Below are 16,563 nucleotides of genomic sequence, written 5' to 3'. Positions count from 1 at the left end.
GGAATGGTGCAGAATAAGTGATAGCTACTGACGACAAAGTGATTTGTGATAAATATCATTTGTGTTTCTGCAAAGAGAATGGATCAAATGGAACAAAAAATAAGAAATCGATTTTAAAATTTCCTGAAATGAAGCCTGCAACAGCTTATGGACTTACAGCATCCACGAGCCCTTCTGGAAAAGATGACTCCATCCCTTAATCTAGCCAAGTAAAAAATGAATCAAAGTAGAAATCCCAGGAATGAAGCTGCCATGTTAAAAAATAAATTATGGTGAGAAAATAGGTGAAAATGTTGTAAAGCTTTGCAGTGTAGAAATAATAATGGAATTGGAGTGGGAAGGGGAAGTGCGACTCAACAAATATGTCTATAGCAGATAAATGAAGCTATCCATTTTTTAGGACATTATTTAATGTTATTGTCAAGGGCTCAGCAAAGCTGGGAAAGGGAGAGCTGAGCTGTCAGGGATCAAAGTAGCTGATTAAAGCAAAAAGCCCCAACTGAAAGAATTAATAAGCTGTCATTCACTCACTGTGATGGTGTAGCAAGAGTCTAAAACCAGAGAACACGCCACTGTGCGTCTTGCTCCAGTTCCCCATGGATCAGTGCAGAAGTGGGAGCCTCTTGCTGTTTAGGGAGCCCCTAGCATTAAGGGAAAGGTAACGGGGGAGGGCTGGGAGTGGAAAAGTGTTAGTTACTGAGTCACATTGGGGAAACTATCTTCAAGGTTTCCTCTTCCTCCTCTTCCCCGCAGAAGGAGCCATCTACTCAAGGGCCTCAGATGAAGAGACTTAGGAATAAGAGCTCTGGGACTGGGAATGCAAGCGAACCAGGAGGCTGGCCTGGGGGCCTGAGACCTTGACTGCAACACCCTTCAGAGACTGCCATGCACCAGCTGTGCGCTGTGGGAGGGCGGCTTGCCCCATGAGGCCTGCCAGGGAAAGCCTTGGTAATTGCCTGTGGTCGGGCCTTCTAACCAAAAGCAGGACTCAGTTGTAAAGATAACCAATAAAACTAAAATCAGTAAGTTATTGAGCTAGCAAACGGAAAATTGCCAGTCACTAGTATATAACTATATGTAAACTTCACGTGAACAGAAATTTCATCTGGTTTGTTCATTGTTGTATTCCTAGACCTAGCACAATGCCTGACATATAATAAGTACTGTGAAATATTGGTGAATTAATTTATGAATTGTTTAATGGACAACATTGAGCCAAAAAAGTCGATATAGAAATACCAGCCAAATCCCAATAAAGAATAACAGGAGTTTTAAAATTGATATTAGATAGGAGGGATTTTAAGGCAAAAAACATTTAAGAGACATAGAAAATTACTTTTATAAATCCTCAAGAAAAGTGTGATTTTCATGACTGTAGATGCGTAAAATAACATCAGAGTTCATAGGGCAGGAAATGGTAGGAAGTATCCACTAAAATTTTTACTGAATTCCTACTAGGATATATAAGAAATATATAGAATGACCAAAACTGGTTTTGTTTCAGGAATGCAAAAGTAGGTTTTAGGAATTCTACTAATATTTTTCAACATGTTAATATTGGAAAGAGCAAAACTATATGTCAGAAAACATCTGATAAACTCCAGAAAAAAAATGACTCCTACCTTAAGGTGTATTATGTCACTTAACTGGGTTTATACTGACTTTTGGAGAGCTATATATGTGTGTGTGGGGGGGTGTAGGTAGAGAGAATATGTGTTTGTATTTAATGTTTATATTTAATTTACATTTAATGTTTATATATAATTTAATGTATGTTTGGGCACACCTACACACATACAAACACATGTATCTCCAGATCCAGTCACTTGCTAAATACTAAAACTTTAAAAGCACTCTCACTAAAATAACGAATAAGACAAAGATGTTTACCATTAGCACTATTGCATAGTATTGTTGTAGACTTTTTAGGTAATGTACTCACATGAGAGAAATAGAAAGGAGGATTCAAAATCATGATTGCATGGAAAACAAATGAGTTAACTAAAAATAGCTTAAGTAATAATTTTTTTTTTTTAGCTGGAGCCTCACTCTGTCACCCAGACTGGAGTGCAGTGGCCGTTCCCGGCCACCGCAGCCTCGACCTGCTGGACTCCAGCGATCCTTCTGCCTCAGCCTTCCAAGTAGCTGGAACTACAGGCGCATGCTACCACACCCGGCTAATTTTTAATTTATTGTAGAGATGAGGTCTCACCAAGTTGCCCAGGCAGGTCTCGAACCCACGGGCTCAGGCAATCCGCTCACCTCAGCCTCCCAAAGCGCAGGATTACAGGCTGAACCACCGAGCCCGGCTTAAGGAATAATTAATGCATTCATGCTGGTTACAAAAATAGCTTTCTGTATACAAACCAAAACCTGCTGGAAAATGTAATAGAAGAAAGTTCCTATTTTTAGTAACAGCACAAATTTATAAACACCTAAAAATAAACTTAATAAGAAATCTGTTTAACTTACATGGGAGAAAAAGAGACTTAAAAAGTGGTAGAAAGTGTACTGTGGTCTTAGATAAGGTGGTGGAATATTATTAAAATGTTAGTTCTCTTTAACAATAAATTTAATAAAATAGAGTAGTTGTTTTCTAGTCTATCAACTTTTTCCGAAACTTTAAATGAAAAGTATAAGGATAGCCAGTAAACTTTCTAAGAAAAAAAGCCATAAGGCAGGCAGATGCATAAATACAACTGCTGGTCAACCTGGGAAAAACAGTGTTACCACACTGACTTGAACTAATATTGTCTGAAAGCAAACATGTGTCAGTTAATTTGTCTGGTCATGTAATGGAAAACAAGTGCGTTTCCATTAGCTTTAAAATACCAAATTATTAAAGATAACATGTCTCTTTGCCCATGATTACTTTCTCGAATCCAACTACATATTCATTGATCTAGAATACCAGGTTGAAAAAAGTTGTTAGTAGTTAAATTTAGTGATGACTTTTTGCATAACTGCCTCATCATTTGAGCTGTACTATTTTTAAAGATCACTATTTTCAAGAGTCCTTTAAAATTGTAATTTCTTAGTGTCTAGCTATATTAGAGAGTCTGTTTACTTTCTTTAGATTCTAGACATCCTCCAGGTATCATCCCTATAAAAGATTGTTGTTTTGTTTTTACTTTAGTTTTAGCAGTTTAGTTGTAATCAATCCATATCCAGTTGCTTATTATATTGACCCTGCACAGACAGGCTATTTAACTTGAATATGAAGTGTTGTCTAATACCCTGCCCTGTGTTTTTTTGGCAGAATTCTCAGTGTATGATTTTCAAATTGTTTTCCTTACAACCAAGGATTCCAGAAGTGTTTTAGGAAATTTTCAATATTTAATTTTTATTTCATTTTAAGTGCTTTAAATTCTGTGATCAAAAGTTGACAGATAGGCTGGCCGTGGTAGCTCACACTTGTAATCCCAGCACTTTGGGAGGTGGAAGTGAGAGGATTACCTGCGTTCAGGAGTTCAGCAATTTGGCAAGACCTTGTCTCTACAGTTAGAAAAAAAAAAAGAAAAAAAAATTAGCCAGTCATGGTGGCACAGGCTTGTAGCTCTAGCTACTTGGAAGGCTGAGGCAAAAGGATCACTGGAGGCTGTAGTAGCTGTCAACGTGCCACTTGTACTCCAGCCAAGGCAACAAAATGAGACTCAGACTCAAAAAGAAGAAAAGGAAAAGGAAAAGCTGACAGACATGTATGTTCAAATTTTTAATACAATGGAGACAATTGACATGTTTCCAGGTTAACTCAGTCTTTACAGAACTCAGAGTAAAAAAATCTTTCCTGCTTTATTCCTGTACTTGAATGTCTTAGAAGTAGGTTATAATTCGAAAAGCTGTGATTCTGGGCTGATCTCTAAATTTCTGGCTAAGGATGTGCCCTAATAATGCTTAATGAGAGTTGGCAAACCCGTAACTTGTGCTTCTCTATGCTTAACTTTTGGTATATAAAAAAAGAGGGAAATAACACATTTTTAAATTACTTAGCCAATTAGGGATCATTTTGATTAATCTTGTCTACAACCTTTTGAAGTGCTTTTCATACAACTGCAAAACAATAAAATAATTGTGGAAAAATAGCAAAAACATGGAACCAACCATGCTGCCCATCAAAGCTGGACTGGATTTTTAAAATGTGGTACATATGCACAATGGAATATTATGCAGCCATAAAGAAGGACAAACATATGGACTTCACAGCAACTTGGATGAATTTAGAGTTTATCATACTCAGTGATCTATCACAGAAACAAAGAACAGAGTACCATATGTTCTCACTCATAGGTGGACCTTGAACAATTTGCGTAACACTGTAAGAAAGGGGTTTGCAGTAATGGGGAGCTGCCAGGGGAGAGGGGGTGGGACTGGCAGTAGAGGGAAACTGCCAGGGGAGGGAGGGGCACACCTCATTAACAAGGGTACTTGCATAATCAACCTTTGTATACCTAACCCTGAATTGTACCCCACATCTTTAAAATAAAAAATCTAAAAAATAACTAATTTTGGATCCCTGAACATGGTCTTTTTCTGTTTGGTGATATTAACAGACACACATGGAAAAGAGTTGTAAAAACACTATCAATAAGTGAATGTTTAAACATTTCCTAGACCCTAAGCTGAAAAATCATTAATTATAAAATAAAAACCTCCATCTTTGACTTCAGAAAACAGAGCAATGTTACACTTGAGGCATGATAGAGGCAGGCAAGAAATACTTAGGATCTAGGAAACTAACGTTCCAGCTCTGCTATTCAAAGTGCTGAGACCCTGAAGAAGTCATTTACATTTTTATAGCTTCAGTTTACTATCCTCCTTCACAAGATTGCTTTGGGAAGTTGGTTTAACTGAGGTTGATTTGAAATGTATTGTGTTATATGAACTGTTATAATTTCTGATATATTTACTTATAGTTAGTATTTTTCTTCTCCATTCTATCCATGTTTTTATATTCTCCCCCCCCCCAAATGTTCATTCCTTAGGGCATTACGCTAGAAGAGTTTGACAGATTATCTTTCGATATGATTTTAATGAGCCCTCCATGCCAGCCATTCACGAGGTATGTATCATAAATATTTCTCTGTTGAGAAAGAATACTTTTGAAAGACTCATTAAATCAAATCATACCAAAGTTTGAAGCTTGGACCCTTTGAAGTTCATAAGCTGCATTTTCATTGCTTTTGAAATTTTTCATAAATAATTTTTCATCTACTCACATTTATAATTCAGCATTAATAGTAAAGAAAATAGCAGTTACTATCAGATGAGCAAAATAATTTGGTCAAAAGTAGATATGCAAAACTATAAGAGACCGCTTTTATACCTACCTAAGATACAGTATTCATTTCTGACCCAAATTACCTTAATTTAGTTAATGAGTATTCATGAATATCTTTCTAATACTAATTAATCAAAGTAGATTTCCTTAATAAATATTCACATTGTAAATTACTTAACTGTAGATTGTAAAAGCTAATCAAGCATGCATATGTGAATTTTACATTTCTTAAAACTCTTATGTGTATTTAATAGCTCTGACTTTTTGTAGCCACATTGCAGTGTCTTCATTAAAAAAAATTATATATATATATATATATATATATATATATTTGGCTGTGTGTTTCAGACACTGTATCTTAAATGAAATCTTGTCAGCCGGGCTCGGTGGCTCAGCCTGTAATCCTGCGCCTTTGGGAGGCTGAGGTGAGTGGATTGCCTAAGCCCACGGGTTTGAGACCCTCCTGGGCAGCAAGACCTCATCTCTACAATAAATCAAAAAATCAGCCGGGCGTGGTAGCACATGCCAGTAATTCCAGCTACTTGGAAGGCTGAGGCAGAAGGATTGCCGGAGCCCAGCAGTTCGAGGCTGCAGTGGCCGGGAGCAGTCTGGGTGACAGAGTGAGACTCCAACTCAAAAAAAAGAAAAAAATGAAATCTTGTCTACTTTATCTTCATTTAGATATTTTAAATAATAGTACCTTAATTATTTTAAATAATAATAATGGTAGTAGTAATTCTTTAAATGTTTTATATGGAGTATACCGTTGAATTTAATAAAGATAAGGGATAGACATTGCTGTTATAATTATTTTATCACAGGTGAGAAAATAAGGCATAGGAAGATTAAGTAACTTTTCTAAGGCAATGCAATTAGAGAATGTCAGAGCCAGTATTTATCAATCATTTTATATATTACTTTTTTATTATATATGATCTTAAGTAGAATATCATATGTAATAAACATTCTCATTCAAGTGAATAGCTTCATGCTAAATTTCTATCTAGGCTCTGATTTATTTAAACAGTTCTCTAAGAAACTAATTCCCCCCAAATGTATTGTTCACCTATATGCCAGACTGTTTTTGATGCTGTAGTTCCTGACCTTAGGGAGCTTATAATCTAATGGGAATGACTGATAAATAATTATCTTACAATATGACATAAGCTATATAATAAAAGAATGCTGAAATGTGACACAAGTGCACAGAGAAGATGGTTCGCTGCATACCAGGAGTGAGGGATCCTTTCAGAGGTTTGTCTGAGGTGCGTCTGAAAGCAGGTAAGGGGTTTGTTAGAGCAGGCAGAGGCATTCCATAAAAAAGGCTCTAAGCATATGCATGTGACCCGTGAAGTACCAGGAGGACGTGTAGGACGGAAGGCAGCCCCAGCGCTGGGAAGTCTTGGATATGACTGGGCCCCCCAGTCACTTTCCTTACTACCACCATACCAGTGTTAGGTTAGTCCAGCTGCTAATGGCAGCAATAACTGATTCTGTGGTTATCATTTGAAACTTTGAGAAGAAAGGGACAGAATAAGAAGGAAAGAATAAGAAGATGTTGAGGCATCTGCTCAAGTCCAGTCAAATCCCCTTGGTGAGCCTCTACCCTGATGATTTTGACTTTGCTGTCAGGTATGAGAAAACTGATAGTTGATGCCAAGTAATTTATTTAAGACTGTGAAGCTGATAAATAGTATGAATCCAGATCTTCCTTTCTGCTTGATCCTTGATCATATTGAAAATCTTACTTGTAAAACCTAACTGCTAGCCCCTATACTGCCTGTTTACATGACTTGTCGTGACCCTTATTAATCTAACCATGTTGCAGCTTCTGCTTATAGAATCAAGCCTTCAACTTAAGTCGCTCCCATTTTCATTGGATAAGATTGCCATAGTCTTGCCTACTGTTTTGACCTGGTGATCAGACCTACCAGTGCTTCATCTCCAGGTTGCTACTTTAACCAACCAGCTCATTCTTCTGAACTCTTCTGTCACCTGGGGCAGAGCAAAAGTATTGTTAGCCAATGCTGTGTGTATATTTTTCCTAAATAAATTGATTTTAAGAGGGCAATCGGGTTTATTCCTTATTGAATTCTTGTTCTTCTTTGCTTCATATAAGTCATTTGACATATTGTTTTGTAAAAAATAAATGTTCAGTGTGTTTATTAGATATTCAGGGCTTTTTTTCTTTTTAATTAAATGAATAAATGCATTTTGTTCTTTATAGCAACAAAGATTATATTTTTTTGTGAGAATGCCTTATCTTTTTGCTCAGTTTTGACTTTTAAAAAGTGATTTAATATCTTTATGTAAGATGTACTTTTGGCTTTTTTATTCCTTTAGAATTGGCCTACAGGGTGATGTGACTGATCCAAGAACAAATAGCTTCTTATATATTCTAGATGTCCTTCCAAGGTAAAAACTCGGGTTTCCATACAAGCTTACCTTAAATTCAAAATGGAGTCTGGAAGAATATGCTGTTTGTCATTTTATAGAGATTAGCAGTTTGGACATGCTCTCTTCAGATATTGTGCATGTCATGTATCTTCTTTTGCCACGACTTGTAGAATAACTGCAAATGCTTCATGATTGCATGCTTGCCGGCACAGTGAGTGCCAAGGAATTACCACCTGATAGCAAAATTCTATTGCCGCTGTGCATAGTAGTAATGCAGATGATGCTGATGTTCATGAATGCTACTACTGCTGGCCTGGAGGCCTGTGCTAACCCTCAAGGCACCCTTCTATGTGAAGAGTAGCCCTTGAGTTGTGCAGTGCAGCAGCAGCCCTATGTAAACCCATGTTTGGAGCCAGACGTCAACGAAATTTAACATTTCCCATGTTAACTTTATTTGTGCCAAGTTTATGGGGAAAAACTAATAAAATATGAGTCATCTCCTCCTTATAAAATTATTTTATAAAAAGAGTTCAAAAAAGTACTTTTCTCATATTTCTCACAAGTAATAGGGTTTTTTTGTTTTTACTTTTTAGCATTGAGATACTTAGGATTCTATTTGTTTTTACTTTTTTAGATTACAAAAATTACCAAAGTATATTCTTTTAGAAAATGTTAAAGGTTTCGAAGTGTCTTCTACAAGGTAAAAAAATATATATATTTGTCTTGCATACATCTTAGACTTGGTCTGTTTTATAGTAGGTACTGTTGTGCAATAAACTTCTTAAAAATAAACACATACATTCTGACATTTTATATTTGTTATGTATTTTATTTATTAGTATTGATTTTGACTAACTAATAATATAAAGTATTACAAACTTTTAAAAAATTGATTCTTTCCCATTTTGATAAGTTTGAATATCTCCAGAATGAGCACTCATTTTAGTGAGAATGGTATTTCTTAATTTTAATCATTTTTATTGCTGCATATTTTTTCCAAAGTACAAATGTTTTCAGTAAGAGGTGGTCCTGTTGACAGGCATTTTAGCCCTACAGTTAGATGCAAGAAAAAGCCCTAAGTCAGGGATGGTTCAGGTGAAAGAAAGCATCAGCTGAGTCCTTGACTCAGCTGCTGTCTATAACAGTGCTCCCATCTGATTTGCTACCTCAGAGATATAATTCTAGTACCCATGGAAAAGTTATCATCAGTAGATTAGAGTTTTCATCAGTGAGGGCAATTTATCTGGCAGTTTTATTTATTAGTAATAAAGAACTATCTATATCTCTTTTATTAAATGTGATTTCTCAGGTATTGGACTTAGTAAAGACTTAGGGTCTTTGTCTGTCTAAACAACTTGAGTAGAGTTACGGTGTTCACTTAAGATGAAATTTTGTGTGCCGTATTTGATTAAGAATCCTGTTTCCACGTAAAGAGTGAAAGCTTTTTTTTTCCTTTGATTTTGTTTTCTTTTCAGAGACCTATTGATACAAACAATAGAAAATTGTGGCTTTCAGTACCAAGAGTTTCTTTTATCTCCAATCTCTGTAGGTACCACAATTATAAACCTTTATATGTTATAATTTAAAAGCTTTTATCCCAAAGGAAATGTGGTTTGATAAACCAAATGACTCTATTTTGGATAATATAGGCAAATCCTGAAATTAGTTCAGATATGGGTCTTACTTTTTAAAGAATGTAGTACATGCATATAGATTTACTTATACATATTTTATGAAAAAGCTATATATTTTGAAACTCATAAGTAATATACTTTTTTTGCAGAATAAAGGATAGCATATTCTGAAAACGTGAAGTACATTTCTAAACTTAGTATGTTTTAATTTATTAATGCTTCAAAATAATATAAAATAGAAAACAAAATGAACATATTATAATTTTCTAATTACTGTTTTAGGGACAGAACATTAAATTGCAAACACTGCTTGCATTTCATGTGTAAAAAATGGAAGTAATTTATCATGATAAGTTATTGAACAGATTTTGATTTCGCATGTGGAAATTTCACGTCTTTTTTGTAATTCTTTTTGTTAGTTTGTCATCTTTAGTTATATTATATAGTTCTTTGCTCAGAAGTGAAAAGAAAATTGGTTTCAAAAATTAAATATGCAAGCTGTGAAATATGGCAATAGATTTGATCTCTTTAAGTTTATTTCATATTTGTTGCCTTTTAAGTTCAAAATATAGAAAATCCTCCTTTTAAAGTAAAATGAGGTAATAATAGCCAAGAACAGTTTTGTTTTGTTTTGTTTTGTTTTGAGTCAGGTGTTCACTCTGTCATCCAGTCTGGGGTGCGGTAGCAAAATCACGGATCTCAACCCTCTGGGCTCAGGCAATCCTTCTGCCTCAGCCTCTCAAGTAACTGGGACTACAGGCATGTGTCACCAGACCTGGCTGATTTTTAAATTTTTTTTGTAGAGACATGGTCTCATTTTGTTGCACAGACTGGGCTCTATCTCCTGGACACAAGTGGTCCTGAGGCCTTGTCCTCCCAAATGCTGGATGTGCAGGCGTGAGCCACTGTGTCTGGCTTAATAGCAATGTTTGAATTCATTTTTTTGTTATTAGTATATTATTAATAATGAATGTGAAAATATCTATATTACTTCTTACCTGGGAAATATAAAATGAAAGTGACTCATTGACATATTCATTAAGTGCAGCGTTTACCTTATTCAAGTAAAGGCACAGAGCATCTGCTGAAGGGGTTTAGAATTTGCTACAAATAATCTTCCACAAATCAGTAACAGAATTTGCTCTGGCAGAAGCTAAATATATTACCTATGTGATTTTTTCTTTTACTAGTTTCTAAAATTAGTATAGACCACTTTAATTTTCTAAGGTAACTAACTGCTCTGCTTTATTTGTAGCTTGGCATTCCAAATTCAAGGCTACGGTATTTCCTTATTGCGAAACTTCAGTTAGAGCCATTTCCTTTTCAAGCCCCTGGCCAGGTATTCTTATTGGTGTCACTATTATTTTCATATGACTTATTTACTGCAAATATATATCAGTCTGCTAATTTATTTTCAAGAACTACTGTGTGTAGGTTTATATGTGCCCTATAGAGTCTAAATGTAGACTATACCCTAGGTTCCATGCCGATGCCACTTTATTAGTTTAAATAAAACAAAAACAAAAAACAAATTTCTTTCTTCATTAGAAAACAAAAAGTTAAATGTAAAAAACTTATCATTGGTGCAGCTATTCTTGCCCCCATACTTTTTCTTCTAAACTTTCACTATTTTGTATCTTTTTCCCTCCACAATAGGAGCTATCAGAGACTTTTGATAAAATGGCTTGAGTATTTTAACACATGGGTTGCATTTTCTTTAAAGCCAATGCCATTTGGCTTAATTGATTAAAATATAGTAATGATTAATAAAAGCTAAAATAAAATGTTTTATTGCTCCGATAGCAGAATCTTTAATTATGTGAGGAATTTTACACGCTTCAGTAAAAAATGAGGGTGGATAACTGAGTTGCAGCAGTTCATAGAAGCTCTCCATAACTGTCATAGATAAAAACTCAAAAGTCATTTGCAATAATAGAGGATCACTAGTGTTGAATCTCCTGTAATGTAATACTAATATATATCACTTTCCATAGTGGGTAATTTCAAAAACGTATAAAGTACATTAACTTTATACATTGACTTCAAAGATCATCATGCCTGGAATGATTTTTCTTTTACAAAATAGGACTCTATGCATGGTTATGTATTTTGCAGAAACAAGTTTTTCCCATGGAACTCATGAGTAGAAATAACCTTTCACTGTGAAAAGCACTTTTCTTTTTTTAATTACTAGTTTTCCTTTAGATCATAGGTATGTTCCAGTTTTTTTGACTTAATGAAGGAGTGTGGAAAATTTTGGTCCAAAACACATATTTTAGAAATATTGATGTTACCTTGAGCAATTATAATACTGTAAGAAAGCAATTAGCAGTAGTGGGAAACTGTTAGGGGAGGGGCAGTAGGTTTGGCAGCTGAGGGAAACTGCTAGGGGAGAGAGGGGCATACCTCACCAACAAGGATACCTACATAATCGACGTTTGTATACCTAACCCTGAATTGTACTCCACATCTTTATTTTAAAAAAAAGAAATGTTAATGTTGCTTTCTAAGCTTTTTTTTACAAATATCCAAATATGATGCCCAATCTATATTCAATGTACTTCCCATTAATAAATACAAAAAGCAGTAATCCATGAAATAATTTGTAGCCTGATGACACTGTAACTATTTGATTAATGACTTGTAGTAACTTGTACAAATAAAAGTAAATCACAATTTATGTCTTTTAGCGGCAACCCTATAAAGACTAATGAGGTTTTGTATAATATTGACTGGATGTTATTATTTTTAAAATTTTTAATAAAGCTTTTGACAATTTATGTATTTTTACTTAATGTCAGGTTCTGATGGAGTTCCCCAAAATTGAGAGTGAATACCCACAAAAATATGCAGTAGATGCAGAAAATAAAATTGAGGAAAAGAAGACTGAACCAAATATTTGCTTTGATAGCAGCACAGAGTGTTCTGGAAAAGATGCCATTCTTTTTAAACGTGAAACTGCAGAAGAAATTGCAAGGAAAGATCAACAGGACAGTGATCTCTCCGTGCAAATGCTGAAAGGTTTTCTTGAAGATGACATTGACCTGAATCAATACTCTTTACCACCAAAGTCATTGCTGCGATATGCTCTTTTATTAGACATTGTTAAGCCCACCTGCAGGAGGTCCATATGCTTTACCAAAGGGTAGGTTTTAAAGAGCTAGTCATGCTATATACAAAATAACCAGGTTTTTATAGGTATTCTTTCTTTTAGTTCTTCTCAAAACAAGGAACATTTTATAAGATGTTTGTGCTGGGGTGATTTTTTTTTTTTTTCCCCTTAATTGCCTGCTTCATGTTCCAATAGAGCACGAGTGAAAATTTCTTTTGGCAGAACATTATGTTCACTACCCACAAAAGTGCTCATAAAAGACAATGTCATTTGTTTGGTGACCTTCATAGGAGCTTGAATACCCGTAGTGGAAACGTGGTTTCTGTAGATGGTTAATTATTCTTTCTTTTTTTGGAACTTTTGTTTCTATGGCACATCAAATCTCAAAAAATTATGTCCACTTTATGATCAATGTATAAGAAGAAATTAAACTTTATCTAAAAAATAAAATTGATCATCTGAAGTGCATTAGGGCAATTTTAAAATTCTTATTCAGTTTTTTTAATAAGTAATATATTTACATGGTTCAAAATTAAAAAAAAAAGACTACCTTCCACTCTGTCTCTTGGCCATTTAATTTTCCTCTCTACAAGTAACCAATTATAACAGTTTACTGTATACTCTTCCAGAGGTATTGTGTGTGAGTGTATTTACATGAATATGTGTTTTTTTATCCCTCTTTATAAGTAAATGGCAACATATGGCAGCATACTATATATATTTTTTATGCCCTTTTTTACTGCACAATATAAATTGGATATTATCACATATTGGTAAATAAAGAACTTTTCTGTTTTCATGGTATAGGTATATCATAATTTATTTTACTGGTTATCTACTGATGAACATTTAGGGAGCTTGGTTATTTCTAGAATGCTTAATACAGTTCTCAAACATTTTTTTACACCTAGAAAGAAGGGGGAAATTAGACTTTTTTAGAAAAAATTTGCCAAAGATACCTATCTCTGCTTTATGAGTGCTACTTTACCTCATTTCATAGGTAGTTTATGACTTGACAATTCAAGCTTTCTCTTCTTACCTCCTGGCTGGCTATCTTGGACAAGATACTGTGCCCCTGATGTAATCATCCCAGACTCATTCTGATTTTATCATACCCCGGCCTTGTACTTCAGGGGAAAGGGTTTATTGCTTTCCATTACCTTAAAAGACTTTATTTAGCTGTTGTCTATTACCAAGTGCAATAGGTTCTGTTTAGGACTCTCATAAAACAAGACTTATCAATTTTGTAATAAAAAACAACCTTGAAATTCTTTTGTACTCATAAAGATAGTATTTTTAAAAGCCTTATTATAAAAGCTTGTTTTAATGTAGGTAATATATATACACATGCACACATTTATATATGTGATGTGTATGAAAAACAATTTGAAAAAACTTTTTTCTGCTGTGACTTTTTTCTTCTAATTTATGTTTTAAATTGTTCTCTGTGGGAAAAAATAATGATAATACGAGAATACATTTGTTGAACAGCCCCCTTGGCAATGAACTTGGAGAAAGAAATGTTACTAATATCTTGCATTTCTGAAGTATTTTGTGTTTTCTGTACAATTTTTAATATAATGGTCTGATTGCTGATCAAAAATGATAGTAAAAACATACCGCATTCAATGAAAGCAGACACAGGCTCAGTGGCACCACATTTGACATAGTGCCAGAGAGCAGGCTTTGGGGTTCCTGAGAAGAAATAACAGGTCAGGGATTTTAAAAAATAGCAGCAATTTCTTTTCAGCTATACAACTACATTTGGTTTATGTGGCAGGGATGTCAATATTGAATAGCATTTAAATAGAAAGTGCATGCTTTCCAGATTAACTAAAGAAATGGCAATTAATGCAAAGAAATTACTATAAAGAGATGACAGTGGTATATAATTCAGTGATGTTTATACAACTAAAAGAAACTATGCCGTGTTTAGTTTCTGAGAAGTTTAAATAGAATTATCTTATGTCTTTTATTTAGTGATTTTTAATTACAAAGCATATTTTTGTGATAACATTAAAGATCGTCTAGGATATAACTACATAGATTAATTCATTCAAGAAATGTTTAAGAAATTCAGCCTTAACAAAGGCATTAGGTGCTTCATAATGTTCGTGTTAATTTTTCAGCTACGGAAGCTACATAGAAGGGACAGGATCTGTGTTACAGACTGCAGAGGATGTGCAGGTATTGTGAATGTTTTAAAAGGAAAATATTTGAAAACTTTTAAATAAAATTATGTTTAATACTTAATTTGAAAATGTTAAAATAAGCTTACATGTTCATCAGGGTAGAATTATATGTTATCTATTCATATATATATTTATTTACTATAGAATAGATGTTTACTTTCTCATTGCTATACATGAGTTATGCAAAAAGATGGTTGTATGTGTTTATTTTCCCTTTTTTATTTTTACCTCTGCTTTTCTTATTTATTCCTGAAATAGTACATTGAAATTACTGCAATAACGCATGTTCTCTAAAATTTTAACAAACATCTTAATATTAGAGCCTTCCTTTGCAGCACATACTATAAAGCTTCCTTTTATGGGAAAAAAAAAATCTGTTCTTGCAATGCACTTTATTATTAATACTTAAGTCATTAACTTTTCATGGTATCGTGGTTGAATACAAGCCTGATATAGAGCAAGTCTCATCTATTTTTGAATAATTTTAAAGTGAGATCACATTATCTCAAACTTGATAAAATTAATTTATGGTAAGCATTCTAACATAGGCAAATGGACATCTGGATTTGAGAAATCATACATAAAATATTTTATAATTTTAAGAAAGTATCTTAATTTGATGAAATGGATTCTAAACAATAAGTGTTTTGCTGATCTCGTTAGCATTGTAAATTTGATTTATTTGGTTGGCCAAGCTTTTTTTTTGTATCTTTCACTATATTTTTTTCATGTTATGTTGTCATTTATTGTTTATATTCTGTTGATGTAATGTTAAGGAATCAAAAACAACAGATACATTGAAAAGTATCCTGATCTTCTCAATATTAACGTTTTTCTTTCTCAAAGTTTATGTTGCTATTACTGATCCAATTATTTAGTGAACTACACAGAGTCGTTTTGCCCTATGCATTTCGCTCCCTTGCATGGCAGCAGACTGTGGGTTCATTACTTTTAAACTGTCTCACAATAGAAGAGCTTAACCACTTTAGTTGTGCTGTTTTTTCCCCATTTTTCTTGAACGTTTTCTTACAGATTGAGAACATCTACAAATCTCTTAACAATTTGTCACAAGAAGAAAAGATAACAAAGTTGTTAATGCTTAAACTGCGATATTTCACTCCTAAAGAAATAGCAAATCTCCTGGGATTTCCTCCAGAGTTTGGTATGTGGAATACATGCAGACCTCAACCTTCATTTACTACAGCTGCCAAAATTTATTAGGGATTTGTGTGTATGTTTTATGAATAAACCCTGGCCAGTGAGATGGGTCAAAAAACCTCCTTCCTCTCTGGATCATGCTGATTTTTTGCATCTTCCCGCCCTCCTTCCTTCATAGCTGCTTCAGTCCTTTGCCTTCTGACTCAATTCTCCCTTTGCTTAACTCCACTCGTGGACCAGAGTGGGAGTGGTCTGCATGGACCGAGGGGTCATCGGCAATTAATTTCTCAGCCCTTTCTGCGGATGGTTGTTAATGGTTTCCCTTTTTCGGCTTATTTTCTTTCTTCCAGAGGTCCTATCCTAGTAACCCCACACCAGGGCTTGTAAAAGAATGCCTTGATTGCCTTTTTTAATGAATAAATGAAAAGACAGTTGAATTGTACTGGGAAGATGGGGATATAGTTGTATGGATTCTTCTCAGGATACATTCTTATTAGCTTAGTGCCCTTATCCTTCTCTACATGGTTTTCGTGGAGAAAAGGAAGGTAGAGAGGCTGTCTAGGAAGGAGCTATCCTGATGAGAAGAAAGGGTGACTCAGGAGCAGACCCCGAACTGACAAAAGATGAGAGGAGCTGCAGCAGGGGCTTTCAAGAACAAAAGTGAAGACCTTGTTGGAGAGTGAGAAATTGGGGCCCCTGCTCTCCGCTGTAAGGAGGCCCTGAGTTTCTTAGGCCCTGCAGTGGTGTGCTCCTAGTGCCTGGCTGATGGGCGGGGGTGGGGGGTGGTGGGGG

The 16,563-nt window shown here is 34.7% G+C and overlaps 1 protein-coding gene across 3 annotated transcripts in view; it reads left to right on the top strand.

Annotated features, from left to right (window-relative positions):
- TRDMT1 (tRNA aspartic acid methyltransferase 1) overlaps positions 1–16,563 on the top strand; it is a 53,920-nt gene that overhangs the window by 32,665 nt on the left and 4,692 nt on the right. For 2 of the 3 annotated variants that reach the window (XM_008056334.2, XM_021711510.1), the window contains exons 3-10: positions 4,983–5,059; positions 7,622–7,693; positions 8,310–8,375; positions 9,151–9,220; positions 10,565–10,648; positions 12,111–12,454; positions 14,551–14,608; positions 15,646–15,775. In XM_008056334.2, the coding sequence (XP_008054525.1) occupies positions 4,983–5,059; positions 7,622–7,693; positions 8,310–8,375; positions 9,151–9,220; positions 10,565–10,648; positions 12,111–12,454; positions 14,551–14,608; positions 15,646–15,775 (901 nt within the window). The remainder of the gene's footprint in view (positions 1–4,982; positions 5,060–7,621; positions 7,694–8,309; positions 8,376–9,150; positions 9,221–10,564; positions 10,649–12,110; positions 12,455–14,550; positions 14,609–15,645; positions 15,776–16,563) is intronic. The other variant, XM_021711509.1, reaches the window with a different exon arrangement.

Source organism: Carlito syrichta, unplaced genomic scaffold, assembly GCF_000164805.1.
Source record: "Carlito syrichta isolate Samal-C Ts95f unplaced genomic scaffold, Tarsius_syrichta-2.0.1 Scaffold302327, whole genome shotgun sequence".
NCBI classification, from domain to species: domain Eukaryota; kingdom Metazoa; phylum Chordata; class Mammalia; order Primates; family Tarsiidae; genus Carlito; species Carlito syrichta.
The sequence above is the reverse complement of the archived record's forward strand: the minus strand, read 5'-3'. Positions and strand labels throughout refer to the sequence as shown.